The following is a 15,816-nucleotide window of genomic DNA, read 5'->3' on the forward strand; positions in this document are numbered from 1 at the left end:
AAGTTTTAACATCCAACCACTCTTCTTCTTGACTTTATAGAAATTTACAAGTTCATTTGCAATTAACACCGGATCAAGGATCTGTCTTCCTTCAATAAAAGCACTCTGGTTCATAGAAATTGTGCTAGGGATCACCTTCTTGAGGCGCTCGGTGAGAACTTTGGCTATAATTTTATAAGTGGAGGTTGAAAGACTTATTGGTCTAAAGTCCTTTACCTTTTCCACTGAATCTTTCTTAGGAATAAGGCAAATGAAATTATCTTTAACACAAGCATTCAATTGGCCATTTCGAAAGAACTCAGCAAAAAGTCGCATAAAATCTCCTTTCCAATGCTGCCAAAATTTGATGAAGAATTCAATGGTAAATCCGTCTGGCCCTGGCGCCTCTTTTCTTCCCAAATTTTTTAGAGCAGACCAAACCTCAACTTCCTCAAAATTCCTTTGTAACCAGCTACTGTCTTGACAAGAGATAGGCCTCCAAGAGATGTCTCTTGGAGTAAAACGTGAAATTCCTTCACTACAGTACAAGGCATTGAAAAAGCTGGAGATTTCCTTCTCAATTTCTCTTTGGTTAACAAGAGATACACCATTTCCATCCTTAATCTCAGAAATCCGGGCCTTCCTTTTGCGGGCAGCTAAGAATCTATGAAAAAAATTACTATTTTCATCCCCTGCCTTCAGCCAATGTACCTTACTTTTTTGTATCAAGTTTTGCTCCTCCCTTACATACAAATTAAGTAAGACTGTCTTCAAAGAACCTCTTCGTTCGATTTCATCCAAGGAGAGACCAAAATTCTCATCCTTAATATCCAATAAGGATATTTCAGCTACTATTTTATCCTCCGCTTCCTTTTGCTGCTTTTCATTCTGAGCATGCCAAATTTTAAGTGAAGATTTTACGTTACGAAGCTTTGAAGATATTACAAACCCTGCCCAGCCGTAAGATACATCTTCTGAGAGCTTGGATTCGATTATTCGAACACAATTCTTATCTTCTAGCCAGGAATTAAAGAACCTGAAGGGAGAGGGGCCCCAATGAAAATCCCCAGCATCAAGAACAATAGGAACAATAGGAAAATGGTCCGACGTTATTCGTTCCACTCTATTTACACTAGAGTTGCTGAAGAGAGTGTCCCAATCTTGCGAAACAAAGAACCTGTCCAGTAATGAATGAGTACTATTGTTGCCCATTTTCGACCAAGTGTACTTGCCATTAGAAAGTGGAATTTCCATCAATTCTAATTCTTCAATTATACTATTAAATCTCTTCATTCCTTTTGTTATTCTACCTCCTGAAGACCTGACTGATACCCACCTTGTGATGTTAAAATCTCCCCCCATACACCAGTATTTGTCTCTAAAGCCGGATATATTTCGTAATTCTGACCACAGATGCTTCCGACTTTTGTAATCAGTTGGACCATAGATGTTAGTTATAACAATTTCCTTTAAATTAAAGAATGAGATGGAGATTGACACTGAATGGCTGCCCTCTAATACTTCCCGAATCTGAATTTTAGTCTCATCCCAGAGGGTAAGAATCCCCCCCGATCGACCTTCTGAACCTTCTGCTTCAATGCTGGCCCACGCTACATCTTTAGAGCTCCATAACGATTTAATTGTCTCTTTGTCAATCTGCTGTAACTTTGTCTCCTGAAGCATTACAACATCTGGATTGAGTTTCAATATCATCTTCTTAACTTTCAGCCTTTTTTTATAATCACGAAGGTCTCGGACATTCCAGGAAAGTATCTTCATCAATCTGTCCTAACAGGTGAGAGAGCAATTCCAACCGAGTCAAAGAAGGAGGGAATCTGAATTTCACCCTCAATATTCGGAGGGTCCCCACAAAAAACTGACTTGTCTTGTGTAGCTGGAGAAAATAGGGGAGGGTCGAAAAGATTAGTCAACTCACCATTCAAGGAAAATTCAGCAAGATCTGTTGCACATTCTGCGTGAATATCCAAAAAAGGTGGAGAATCCTTACTACTGATGCTAATGTTTAGACCTTCCTCATCATCCGAGAATAAAGATTCAGTCATATTTAATTCAGATGGCTGCTTTTTGGTTGAATAAATGCAGCCGAATTTTAGGTATGGAAAATTACTAATTTTCTCTTTCTTGTCCAGATCCTGCTCACTTCCCATATTAAAAGAATTCCGCAAACTCCGTTGTATAATACAAGGGTTTGGATCATCTGTAGGGTTTGAATTAGTTGGCGGTAGTTCAGAAAGTTCCTCTTCTTTATTGGTCCCCTTATTTAACATCGAGATAGTCTCTTGATTTGAATAAATAAGACCGAGATCCTTGGTCAATCTAGATTTTGATTTTTTCCTTGAATAGGAAAAGGGCAATAGTGGGATACGATTATGTGATGATTTGTCACAGAGTGCTATCGGCGGGATTACTGAATTTAAAATAAGAGTTTCTTTGGCTCTTTTCTCTAAATCTCCATCTGTTTTGTTTTTAAAAGAGGAATTCAGATCTGCCGAAATCGTAATTTCATTGGCCAACATATCAGTCTTCTCTCTTTCTTCATTTAAGTTCATTACTCTCTCTTCAAAAAAGGCTGCATCCTCGAGGATATCATTAGTCGTAATTGAAGGTCTTTCCAAATTCTCAATATTTTCCAACTGACTGTCAGGATTCTCTATAGGCCGTTTCGAATTCTCTACCTCCTGATTTGGAAAATCCAGCACTGCATCCATAATAATATTATCAATCTCCATAAATATCGCCGAATTTTCGCCTGCACAGATCAAATCCCTTACCTCGGAATTGCAAATAGTCGCCGCCAATCCAACTTCTGTTTCCATAATTGGGTTTGCTTCTACCTCTTGAGACCCTTCATCTCCCACTTCAAAACTTGGAGAATTTGTCTGTTCATCATCCAAAATTCTTCGAAATCGTTCAACGTCCAAAGGGTTTGTTAATGATTCATAATCTACATCTTTAGAATAAAATCCAGTTAGAAAAGGAAATCCAATTAGAGTGCTTGCATCAGCCGAAGGCATTGGTGTTGGAAGGCGACTACCGAAAATCCTAATATCAAAGGATCCATATTTCTCATCAGCAATAGTCACGGTGGCCGGGATAAAACCACAAGAATTAGGTTTAACTTTGATAAAAGCATCTGAGGCGTTCAACATATTAAGAGTCTTTGAAGAAATTTCCAACAACCCACCACATTTTCTTCCAATGGCTTCAAAGGTTGAACTGGTCCAGTAGTACAAAGGTAGGTCCTTAATGGTTAACCAGCCCCCGTAACCTTGAGTGTAATCTCTTCTGTTATGCAAATAAGGGCTCCACTTTTCTAATTTTAAATGAAAATTCCCTATCCTCCTCCATTTTCCGGAAAGCTCACAAGGCTTGAGAAATCTATCACCTGTGAACTTCAAAAGACCCTTATCAACCATGATGGGATTTATCACACAGTCAAGTGTGTATTTCTCTTTTAAAGCTCTGGTGATCGCCTTCCAATCATCATGTGAACAGGCCTTAGAGACAACCATTAGGCGATTCCAATCCAATTCTAATACCTCAGCTTCTTTTTGAACCCAATAGCCTTGGGTATGGACTGTCTTAAGCTTCCTAGGTTCTACTGCAATGCTTCGAAAGCTGTCAAGGGACTTGTCAGATGCAAATTCTCCTCTTCCGGCTACCACCTCGGCATAGGACGGACCTTTCGGTTCTTGAATGCTTCTTCTGTACTCCAAGTCCTTTTCATTAGTATTCGTTGGAACTATCGTATTCCCATCTAAAACAGCGTTCTTGTCAAGGATAGAGCAACCGGCCTTCACTAACGTTTGAGCTTCTGTTATTCTGACCGAGAAAGTCTTCAGCATCTTCCAGAAAACTTTCCAGCCATCCTTCTTCGAACCAGCAGGGACGATAAGATTCTTTCGACCACCTGTGGAGGGCCATAACACCCACTCCAAGAACCAATTCCCATTAGTTCTAAACTTCTGAATACGACATTGTCCATAATCATCACGAAGCTGGAAAAATAACGAAGCAAAGATCGGTTGCTGAGTAACTTCCTTCATATGCTTTTCGAACCATAAGAATTGCGACAAATGCAATGTCATCATTTTCAATCCAAATGCAAAAAAATGAATCATCAATACGACAACTGCTGATTTCCATTCTGAATAAACTGTGTGAATCTCAGAACCACTTGCTGTTGACTACTTAAGGGGGAAAACAAGGAAAGCAGAAGGCTATGGCCTGAAAAACTCACCGGAAAGGGGCACCAGAGAGGGGGAAGCTAGGTAGTGGAGGGGGGAGGGTGAGAGAGGAGAGAGCATTTTCGGGGGGGGGGGTCCTTTTCCCCTCTTTCATATGGGATCATTAATTCAACTGAAGAGGCTATGATGAAATGCCATGTGAATAAATCTTATTTGGATGATGATGAGGATATTAATGTAAGCATAAGTAGTATTCGTTCTCCTAATGCTTTGAATTTTTCAGATATTGATAATGAAGTCTTTACAGATGATGCTTTTACAGAGGTTTTAACAAACCTATTCGACGAAGACAGATGGTCCCTTTTGGAAAATGTAAGCATTTTTTTTATTTTTTTATAATGAAGTCTTTATTTTTTCAACAAACCTCGACTTATCTCGCAAGACAACCGCCTGACTCTACAACATTTGGTGCCGAAAACACATAGGAATTACTAATTCCTAAAGTAGGTGGCCATCATGGGTTTGAACACATCCCCTCTTAATTAACCCTATCCCCTTTGGACCAATGAGCCACCTATGATGGTTAAAATGTAAACATTTTTAGTAACTGTCACCAGAAAAGCAGTAAAGAGGTCAGTAAAAAATTCAGCAAAGATGGTCCATCTTCTATCAAGAACATCTCACATTATTGAAGATTCAGGGATAGGATTAATTCCAATCAAGAGTACTCCATGAAGATCTAATCGCGGAATGTTTGTGGTCTGGTAGCATTCAAGAAACGAGTATAATCAATAATTTCATCAAAAATCATTGGCCAGTCGTTTTCTTTCAAGAAACGAAGTTGAGACAGCTTGATAGGAAGCTTATTAAATCTATTTGGAGTTCCAGAGACATTGGTTGGGCTGAGGTAGATTCTTTTGGCAAATCAGGAGGGCTCTGACTGCTCATTAAGCCGGCAAAAAACCACAAGAATTGTTTTCTACTTGAATAAAGGCTTCGGTGCAGTCAAGAAGGTTTAAGGATTTTGATGCGATATCCACTAAGCCTCCAAAATGACTTCCTATGGCAACAAAACATTGGTTTGTCCCGAACTTAAGAGGTAGGTCCTGAATTTTTATCCATCCATCATATCCATATACAACTTTTCTACTCTGCTTTTCGAAATTCCAATTCTTTATCTTCAGAAGGTATCTACCTACTTGGGCCCCGCAGTTGTTTTTTTTTTCCTATAATTGGGAGTAGCTCCCCTACACCCAGGGGCACCTGCACCTACCCCAAGACTCAAACCTGAGAGTCATCAAGGATTTTTAGTATTAAGCTCACCGGGAGGTTCGAACTTAAGACCTCTAAACTACTATGACCAAGAGATCCCAAGCTTTTGCCAACCAGGCTGGCTCTTGGGAGCAATTTTGGAAACCAGATTGAAGGTTAATGTGCTTTCTTGGATAATTTTGTTCAAAATTTTGAATACTTTGGATATTCTTCATAAGAAGCTTCTCGATTCGTATCTTCAGCCTTCCATTTCTGTTTTATGTTATGAAAAAACTGAAAGTCAATATCACTTATTTTTCCATTGCTTGTTTGCTATGAAGTGCTGGTGGAAGTTATTCCATTTTTCAATTTACAATGGGTCTTTTCAGAAGATTCCAGAAGTAATTTGTTGCAGTATTTTCATGGACCCTCCTTCCCAAAGGCCTGTTTAATCTGGGTTAATTCGGTCAGGGCTTTATTATCAAAAATTTGGTTTGAAAGGAATCATATAATATTTGACAAGAGTAAATATTGGTTTGAATGTTTGGACTTAGCTAAATCTCAGTGGTGCTCGCTTTCTAATTTATTTGTGAATTATTCTTCTAGTATTATTTGTTCATCTTGGGATTTTTTTATTTCTTATTAGTTTCTTTGTTTCTTTATTCTCGCTTTCACTACTTCGGGAGTCTGTATCCTTGAACATTTTTGTTCATTTTCACCTATTAATGAAAAGTTCATATCTTTTAAAAAAAAAGCATAATCTTCTTGAGTCCAACAGTCCAAGGTGAATGAAAGAACTAACTGAATTGAGGTCACTAACTAATTCATAGGTGTTATTAGAAAAATAAAGTTCAATTAGAACCCAATTCCACATACTTACTGCTTGCCCAACTTCTGAGAACAAGCATGCAAGACCACCGATTACTTTCTCATCTCCACTACCAAGAGAAGGCAAAAGAAGCATTTCCTTGAGAAAATGTACTCTGCACAGCAGAACCTGCGGTAACCCCTGCAGAGAACCACAGACATTAAAGCAAATAAAAAGAAGCATCATGAAACCAGACAAATGTTTAGCAGCAGAATCGATCTAGAACTTTACCTCATCCATGTATTCAAATAGAGCACTCTAAGGAAACCGAGAAAAGATAAGAGATAATTGGTCAGCTATCATAGCTGTAATGTATTATTGTTTCCACACAAATTTAAAAATTTTAACCAACAGGTAGCATTTTTTTTTTAGATTAAAAAAATATAGAAAATTGTATTAGGACTTAACAGAACAAACAAGAAAGTGGGAAACAAGAAACCCTCGAAGAACTTATGGAATGCACATTAAGATTTACGCCTATAAACAATACAAGAACAATTATTTGAATTTATAACTTTTTTCTATGTATAAAATTGAAATGACATGTCTACCTCAAATTCATCTTTTACTTTTAACAAGAATATGAACTAATTGTTTCCATTACCAGAGAAATCAATCCAAGAACGACATTCTAAAAGCGTTTTTCAACTAAGATGGGGAATTAGCAATCAGAATTGTATAAGTGACCAATTTTGAGTCTTACCCAAAACTTTTTACAACATGTGACTGTAACATATAACAAATACCAATGTGTATAACCATACAAAATGTTCTATATTCAATGACATGCCACTAGTGAAGTATGAAACATACCTCATGTCTACTCACGAGCTCAACGAGAACTTCAATAGCCAAATCAAATGAAGCAGCATCCTGTACAAAAATAATGTTTAGATGCTAAACAAGCAGACTGCAATTTGGAAGTGTGATTGTAATTATTACTTGCAAGGACTTGAGCACAAAATTAAGAAGGGGATGCGTTGGCAGTGAACCCTGAGGTATCTCGGAGAAGCACCCAACACGAACCTGGACACAAGAAAACTAACTTTTAAGACAAAAAAAAACACACACACATAAGGATGTTACAATATTCGAAAAAAAAAGAGGCATATAATAAAATGAAAACGAAGATCCATGCAAAAAGCTAAAGAAAAACACTGCAAAATAATGTTTTTATTTATAACAGAAAACAGTCTTTAGTTGACCCTGGAAATTTGTAAACAGACAGAAAATTAGCCCCACCCAACACATCATATAAATCTTTATTTTCATCAAAGTGGCATAATATTGATAACCATCATACCCAACTCAGCAAACATCGAAGAATTTTTCTGTTCCTTTCCTGTGGCTGTGTACCACAATCAAATCCTTTCTCAGACTGCTGCAGTAGGAACTCAAGAACCATAGGAGTGTGCAACAGAAGCTGCAGAATTAAAGTAACACAAAATGGAGAAAATGAAAGATAAAGTGGGCCACAAATTTGGGGGCTGAAAAAACATCACATATTAGTAGCGATAGAAAGTTCCTACACCTCTCGGGCATATTGGCTTCGACAGGATGAACTTATTTTACAATCGACATTTTGGCTGTCAACAACTTCTTCAGGTAAAACAGTAAGCATCTCCAACACAGCTAAATTGCCGTTGTCCACACTCTGCAGATTCTGAAGACTGTAGAAAAGACGATCAATGGGTTTCCCATGCTCTACCGTCCTCAGAATAAGCGCAGAGAGTGCAAGACAGATTTGAGTTAAAAGCTGTAACAAAAGCAGAGGGCATATCCTAAGGTAAGGAAAAAGTAAGAAGTTAAAAACTTATTTACACCATTAACTGGATAACTAATACAGATATGACTTAATACTGTATTATATAAATGAGAGAGATCAAAATTTTCAAATTACCCATCTAGATCTAGATTATTAACTAAATACCAAACAGCTCAAATTGCAAGAAATATGAAGCACCTGAGGAGGGCCTGAACTAAACTTTTTGGCAGCCACAAGAAGAGCATTTAGTAGAGCATCTTTTACTCCTAATTGCAAAAGGTAGCCTTCATTCTGGATCTGCCAAGTAAGAATTTCAAATTCAAATGAGAAATTGTATAATTATGGAACTTCAAATGTATACTCTATAATGAAAATAATGGTAACCCACTTACCTTTTCATCACAATTAAACTATCGAGGAGGAGATAATATTGGGTCTTCTTTTTTTTTTTTACAGAAAGTGCCAAGTCACCACTATGAAATAAATTATAATAAGAAGTAGAAGTACTAGGAAAAGTTGGAAAGGCTTATGATCCCTTATATGTTCTTATTCACCCTCTGGGGTATGTGGACAATGAATGAGAGCACGGTACCTTGAAGAAAAATTGAAAAAGTGGAACCTTGAAGAGCATGTCAGAAACAAAGTGACGGTCTGTTTTGGTGGATGGGTGAAAATTTATGACTTGCCTTTGACTCCTAGAATATGCAATGCTTTCAAGCTATTAGTACTCACCTCAGCAGCCTGAAGAAAGTCTCTTCAAATACCCTAAATATGTTAGATTATTCAGAAACTTTGATTCAAATCAAGACGAATGTTCGTTGTTTTATTCCGGCTTATATTGAGATTTCGACGAAATCCGGTGTATTTCTGCCTTGTGGTACAAGTGGTAGCCACAAATGACGTTGCCATCTCGTTATTTCCCCTCGATCAATTTTCCAATTCTTTGTTGTAGTCTGACTCTTCTAACCCTTTGGACATTCAAAGATTGCAAGAAGCCAAGGAAACATGGACACTTATTTTTGGGCGAAGTATCTGTGTCGGACACGTGTCCGACACGGATACGCCCGGACACGCGCCGGACACGTGTCAGACACGCCAAAATGCGTGTCTGATTTTTTTTTTTTTTAAATCAGACACGGCTGGGACACGACCTGGACACGGCCTTGGAAGTTTTCTGGGCCCAAATAAAAAGGCCCAATGCCCATGAGTAATTTAAAAAAAAAACAAATAAATGATAAAAACCTAATACCCACCCACCACCACCCCTCCCCCACGAAGCCGACGCCGCTGCACGTGTTCTTTGCCGCCGACGCCGACACCGCGCAGCCCGCCCTTATTGCCGCCACCGACGCCCCTGCCTCTGTTTTTCTTTTTTTTTTCCTCAGGTAAACTCCTTCGTCTCTGTTTTCTGCCTCAGTTTTTCATTTTTCTTAGGTAAACTCTAATAAAAACAATCCTCTTTTACATCCCTTCTTTGTTTTGTCACTATATTGGTCTTTTGGAACTTTCTTTTTTAACTTTTGTTGAAGGATGTAATTGACTTCATATTTATGCATTTCATTGTATTTAGCATTTTTTGTATTAAATTTACATATATCCTAAAAAATATTAAAAAAATAAACGTATCCCCAACGTGTCCGTGTCCTAATTTTTTAGGAATTGACGTATCGCCGTGTCCTATCGTGTCCGTGTCCGTGTCCCGTATCCGTGTCCGTGCTTCTTAGCAAGAAGCTATGGTAGATGAAGAGTCTCATTTTTTGCAAAGAGGCCTCTTTCAAAGACAATTTGGTCAGGAGACAAAGTTCAGTTAAATCATTGGAAGAAGCTCGAAGTTTGGTTGAGTGTTCGGATAGTCAGACAAATCAGCTTGCAGATGGCCCCTCGATTATTCAAAATGCCCCAGTTGATTTTATTATTGAAAAAGATCTGAAAGATCAGTTTAATACTCTAGTTGGCTGGAAAGTAGTGGACAAGGGTGGGGTGTTGACAATCCAATCTTTCCACAAGGTATGAAGAATACTAAAAGACTCATTCAGCCTCTTCCGCTTTTCTTTTCTCAAAGGAAGTCCAACTCTCTTTCTGAAAAGGGGTTTGCAAAGTCTCTAGAAGTTAAAGAGGTGCAAGTAAATTTGAATGAGACTTTTAATATGAAAAGTGAAAGAGTTAGTAAAAGTAGATCACTCAAAATTAATTCTCTTTCTTATGGTCGAATTCCTAATGAAGATTTAGCTCATAGGTTTTCTACCCTTGAGCTCCGAATAATGATCTTGGGAGAAGAGGATTGAGCAATTAGTATTATTAGTTTGAATTCTTCATCAAAGTCAGATCTTCCTCTTGAGGTATCTCAGAGCAATCTTTTGAGGAAGATTTCAAGATTCTTTTTTATGAGCAAAAAGAAGCCGAGAAGTCAGAATTTTCGAAGCAACCTTATATTCCTCCATATTTTGAAGAAATGGGGATTACACTGGTCCCGATTGATATTAACCTCTGATTTTTAAGTTGTATTGAGTGTTGGATTTGTGCTTTGCAGTTTAGGGGTTTTTAAGGTGAAGAGTTGGGGCATTTTTAGGGTTTGGAAGGTGAAGAATCAGGGTTTTTTAGGCGGTTTTCTGATTTCTTTCAGTTGAGAGATATGAAAAGTCTTTTCTGCAGCAACCACATTAATGTTGGTTGGAGAAGGGGGCTGATTGTCCTTTATCTCGTTGATTGGTTGATTTACTTGGGTTGAGATTTTTCTTTAAGCACATTTCTTATCTTAATATGCTTGGCTAGCAACAGTTAGAAAAACTTTGAACAGAAAAAACCTTTGAACAGACTACAGAGTATGATGATAGATGAGTTTTTTAGAAGATGATTGGAGTTACAAGCTTATCATGTTTGAGGATCAACTTAAATTCGTGCCAAATTTTCGCATGATCTCAAAGATCTATATCCAGAAGTTAAAGTAGGCGAGCCTGAAGTTAAAAACTCTTGATCCTATTGTTGGCTTTTATTATTTTCTTATTTTGATTGTAATGCTCATTGTTGAGCCTCTTTCTTGCTTTGGTCTGTCTTCTTTTTCTCTCATTCCTTTGGGAGTTTGCATCCTTGAACTTTTTTCTACTTTTCATATGTCGATGAAAAGTTGTTTCTTGTCTTTTTTGGAAAAAAAAATGAATGAGAGAATAAGAACTAAAAAAAATTACAAATTACAAATTCAAATTTAAAATTCAAAATTTTTAAAAAATGCATGTTAGAACTGGATCGTGGGCTATGGAGATGGAGCTTTGTTGTCGCAATGGGCGCCTTCTGAAAATTGAAAAAGTAGCCTTTTTATCCATATCCCTTCACAAATACCGTGGGTGAGGCCTTAAATTTTGCTTCTAGCCACTACATTTGAAGCTGTGTACATGAGAAAGATTTTTCCTTATTTCTTAAGTAGCGAGTAACACTCATATTTATACAAGAAGTTCTAACCATATGAACTAAAAAGAAGTAATTTAGTTTACAAAAATCTTAGCTAACTTCCTAATTTCCAACTGAATTGATTAAGCTTTAGCTTGATTTTCTACACTCCCCCTCAAGCTGGACGGTATATGCTAGTCATTAAAAGCTCGAAAATAAGCCCCCCAAGTCTAGTTCGGTGTAAGGTCATAGTTAATATGATAGTTGTGGCCTTTGAGTTTGTGACATGTTACCTGAGTATGGTTGTTCTCAGTGAAGGGCGAAACAGGAATTTGTGATTCTGATCCTGACATTGTATGATAAATAAGAGGAAACAAATAGAATAATTAGGTTACTCTCTTGAGGGAAAAAAAACTATGGCGGTGGTGGCATAGTCTGAGGGCGGCAACGACGGCGTCTAAGGGTAGCGATGGTGGCAGCGGCAGCTTCGTCTAAGGAAGAAAGGTAGGGTTCCGACAACGGCGGCTAGGGTTCCAACGACAAAGCTAAGGTTTGAGGGGAAAAAAAATCAAAGCTCTGATACCATGAAACTTTGTATATGAGAAAGATTTTTCCTTATCTCTTAAGTGATGAGTAACACCCATATTTACAAGAACCATATGAACTAAAAAGAAATAATTTAGTTTACAAAAATCTTAGCTAACTTCCTAATTTCTAGCTGAATTGGTTAAGCTTCAGCTTGATTTTCTACACTCCCCCTCAAGCTGGATGGTATATGCTAGTCATTCCAAGCTCGAAAATAAGCCCCCCAAGTCTAGTTCGGTGTAAGGCCATAGTTAATATGATAGTTTTGGCCTTTGAGTTTGTGACATGTTACCTAAGCATGGTTGTTCTCGGTGAAGGGCGAAACAAGAATTTGTGATTCTGATCCTAACATTGTATGATAAATAAGAGGAAACAAAGAGAATATTAGGTTACTCTCTTGAGGAAAAAAAACTATCGCGGCGGCAGAAGCAGCGGTGGCAACAACGACGGCCAACAGTGATGGAGGATCCTATCATCTTGAATGGCTTCTTTCATCCCAGATCTACAATCATCTGAAATCCTAACTGTGAAGGATCCAAGTTGTGGATCGTTAATCTCAATTGAAGCTCATTAGTTTCCTTGTTTTTTTTATTTTTGTCTATCTTCACTCTTTCGGGAGCTTGTATCATTGAACACTTTTGCTTCTTTTCATTCGTATCTTGTTCAAAAAAAAAAATTTAAAAAAAAATAATTTGGATTCTTCCTGGCTGCAAAATTAAATCTAGTGTCGAAATTATTATTCTTAAGCAAAACAAATGGAACAAGGCTGTCGCAAAATAAGAAAAAAAATATTTCAGCAATCCGAAATTAGATGGTATTAAAATTAAAGTCAAACTACTAAGTTACTAACCTTCCGCTTAAGAATCTGAGCAGCAAAGAACTCGACTTCCAACTCAGGGACAAAGGAGGACAGCGGATGTTGAATTCGATCGGAGGTAAGGATAGCAGTGGCAACTTCCCAAGCAGCACCAGTCTGTTGAAACTGAACTAACCACTGATTTGCTGCCACGCGGTTGCAAGATTGGGTATCATGATTTAGGACATGAACCGCTTGAGTGACTTTCATTCGTAATTCCATCTCTTTAACACCTATGTAGTTTATCTTTGTTTTTCAGTATTCCAAGAAGAAACTAGCTATTGACTCGGACAAAGCATAACAATGGCCCAAGTATGCTGACTGCAACTACAGAAACACTTTCAAGAAATTCCATTCCGAACGCGACGCCATCTACAGCATATTTGCTTACTCTGAAGCTGTGTCCATGGCTGCATTATAAACTCCAGCAGATTAACCCCAAGCGACTGGCCCAGTCCACAGAGGCTTACAACTTTTACAACCCTGAAAATAAATAAACGAACAAATCAATAAACCAAGCTCACGTAATCATGCTACCATTTCCGAGAAGCGCAAGCTAATTTACCCAGATCATCACAAATAAAACCCATCAATAAAATCATTATATTGCAATCCTATCATCTCCTGTTGCCTATTGAGGGTTCGATCTCACAGACGCATACTATCATGCCAGTTTGGTTCGTATAAAGCAACTAAATCTGGGAATTGTATTCAGACAGAAGTAAACAAAATGGGACATACATATAACTTCATCGGTGCAAAACTTTGTTCAAATTTTCCATTACATGTATGCACTTAGTTCAATGTGCACAATTGTATATCAAAAATGTAAGCAGCATGAAATTGACAATCATTAGATAAGATTCAGGAACATGTAGTCTGATTTTATCTCACTTTGTAGAGTTGAACCAATGCTGGGCCACGATTGGATGATGGGTTATTTTGTATTTTTGACCTGCTTCGGTTCTCCTCGAGTCGCGCTATTAACCCGTTGTTCAGGTGTGAGGCAACTGGGTTGGAGCTATGGCGGGCGGACAGAGGTAGGGAACCTCCAATGGCGGACTGGAACGGTGGCGTCGACCGGCCTGTGTACGACACGAGGAACATGGGAGAGGTGGTCGATCTAATTTTGGGGTAGCAGTACAATTCTAAAAGGTAATTTCGGGTTCCTACAGAAGTTTTTAAGAGAATACCCTATTACATTAAAAATGATGATGATGATAATAGTAAAAATAAATAAATTAATACCTTCTTGCATTGGAAAAAATCTAAAAAGATGCGTGACACATTTTTTAAATTTTTATACAACAAATGTGCGGATAGTTAGAGGATTCAACTTTTAATTTTTTAAGAAGAAATAAGATGTTTTGTGAGACTTTGATCGCCTCATTCTCTTATTTTAGTTTATGATTATAAATATGATTGTAGAATATAAGATAATATACGTTATTTCACATAAATTAATTTTAAGGTTAAAATATTATTTTGGTCTTGGTACTTTTAGTCTCTATTTATTTTAGTTCCTATACTTTAAAAATGTTCATTTTTGTTCCTATATTTTTAACTTTGGTTCATTTTAATTCATGTATTTTGAAAATATTCATTTTAGTCGTACTTTTAAAAAGTGATCATTTTAGTCCGTATTAGTAAGATTTTAACACAAATTTTACACATAACGGAAACTATTTAGTATATAGTAATTTTTACATTATAAGAAATATATCGATGATAATATGGTGTTGAAATTGTGATAGAAAAAATGAGATTTAAAATAAAATGAAATGACCAAAAATGGTCACTGCTATTATTTTAAAATAAAGTAGAAACTACAATAACCAAAACAAACATTTTAAAATTATAAAGACTAAGTTGTGTTAGATTGCCTAGAAGCTACGAGCTTTTGTTGGGACCTATAATGGATATTATTGGGGAAAGTTATTGCAATTCAATATTTAACATTATTATTGAATTACCATCTGAGTGGAAGATCGGACGTAACTCTTAGTGATGAACCAGTATAATTTCGCTGTGTCGGTTTATTGTTCTTTACGGTTTTTTTCCTTATTTGCAGATTGTGGTTGTGTGGATATTTTATATAGAAGGGAAAATTATACAAGATTGGTAATTTCCCAACCGTATCATTTTTTAATGTAATTCTGCATATTAAAATTTTCAAATCTTGAATCTGTACCAAACGCATATACATTGAATCTATTTGATTAAAAAAATAGAATCCAAGTTTCGAGACAAAGAAGCCCTTGATTTGTATTTTTAGATCACACACTCTTAGCCATGGGATGAGAACCTCCGTCTGTTGTGTTCCTCTAAACATCACCTTTGAAAAACAGACCAGCCTTGAAATTTCAAGTTCCCAGTTTTTATATATTTGCTTTTCTAAATAATTAAAAATTCGAGAAGTTCATGCGGATCGGATATGGTACTCATTTTTTGGTATACTAATTGAACAATTTGTTTAATAAAATTATAAATTTATTTTCTCAACTTTTGAATACTGTTTATTTAGTTGTTGAAATATAAGAAGTTTGAATTTTGTGATTGAATTTTGTGATTGAATTTTAAATTATGTTTCTATTGAGTATTCATAGTTAACACTATTGCTGAAACGTGAGGTTAATTAATTCAACTAATTTCAATATCTTGTTTTCGTCTCTTTATCCATATTAGTGTATTACCACGTGGAATGTACATATATATTTTTTTAATTACAAGATAACTTAAATTTTAAATAATTTTAAGTATAATTATTTTTAAAAATATTTAAGATTAACTTTTAGATATATTTGTTGACAGCTAATTACTATACTATTTATAATTATTTTTTCAAATATACTATTTATAATTAATTATTAATTGCATATTTTGTAAATAAATAATTTAAAAAGCAAAGGAAAAATTTATT

At 36.5% G+C, this 15,816-nt stretch overlaps 1 protein-coding gene across 6 annotated transcripts in view; it reads right to left on the reverse strand.

The window, feature by feature from the left end:
* Positions 1-14,062, reverse strand: part of LOC111016896 (ARM repeat superfamily protein) — a 78,719-nt gene extending 64,657 nt beyond the window's left edge. For 3 of the 6 annotated variants that reach the window (XR_002602229.2, XM_022292452.2, XM_022292450.2), the window contains exons 1-8: positions 13,791-14,062; positions 12,891-13,379; positions 8,270-8,368; positions 7,838-8,062; positions 7,610-7,729; positions 7,249-7,332; positions 7,120-7,179; positions 6,319-6,447 (exon numbers count right to left, since the gene is read on the reverse strand). Coding sequence is in view for 5 of the 6 variants with exons in the window: in XM_022292452.2 (XP_022148144.1) it covers positions 6,319-6,447; positions 7,120-7,179; positions 7,249-7,332; positions 7,610-7,729; positions 7,838-8,062; positions 8,270-8,368; positions 12,891-13,118 (945 nt within the window). In the remaining variant the exon portion in view is untranslated. Of the gene's footprint in view, positions 1-6,318; positions 6,448-7,119; positions 7,180-7,248; positions 7,333-7,609; positions 7,730-7,837; positions 8,088-8,269; positions 8,369-12,890; positions 13,380-13,790 lie in introns of those variants that run through there. The other 3 variants (XM_088127305.1, XM_022292454.2, XM_088127306.1) reach the window with 2 other exon arrangements.
* Positions 14,063-15,816: the final 1,754 nt, after the last annotated feature.

The sequence above is a fragment of the Momordica charantia genome (assembly GCF_013281855.1).
Source record: "Momordica charantia cultivar OHB3-1 chromosome 8 unlocalized genomic scaffold, Mcharantia_2.0 BLBB01000008.1, whole genome shotgun sequence".
Taxonomy (NCBI): Eukaryota; Viridiplantae; Streptophyta; class Magnoliopsida; order Cucurbitales; family Cucurbitaceae; genus Momordica; species Momordica charantia.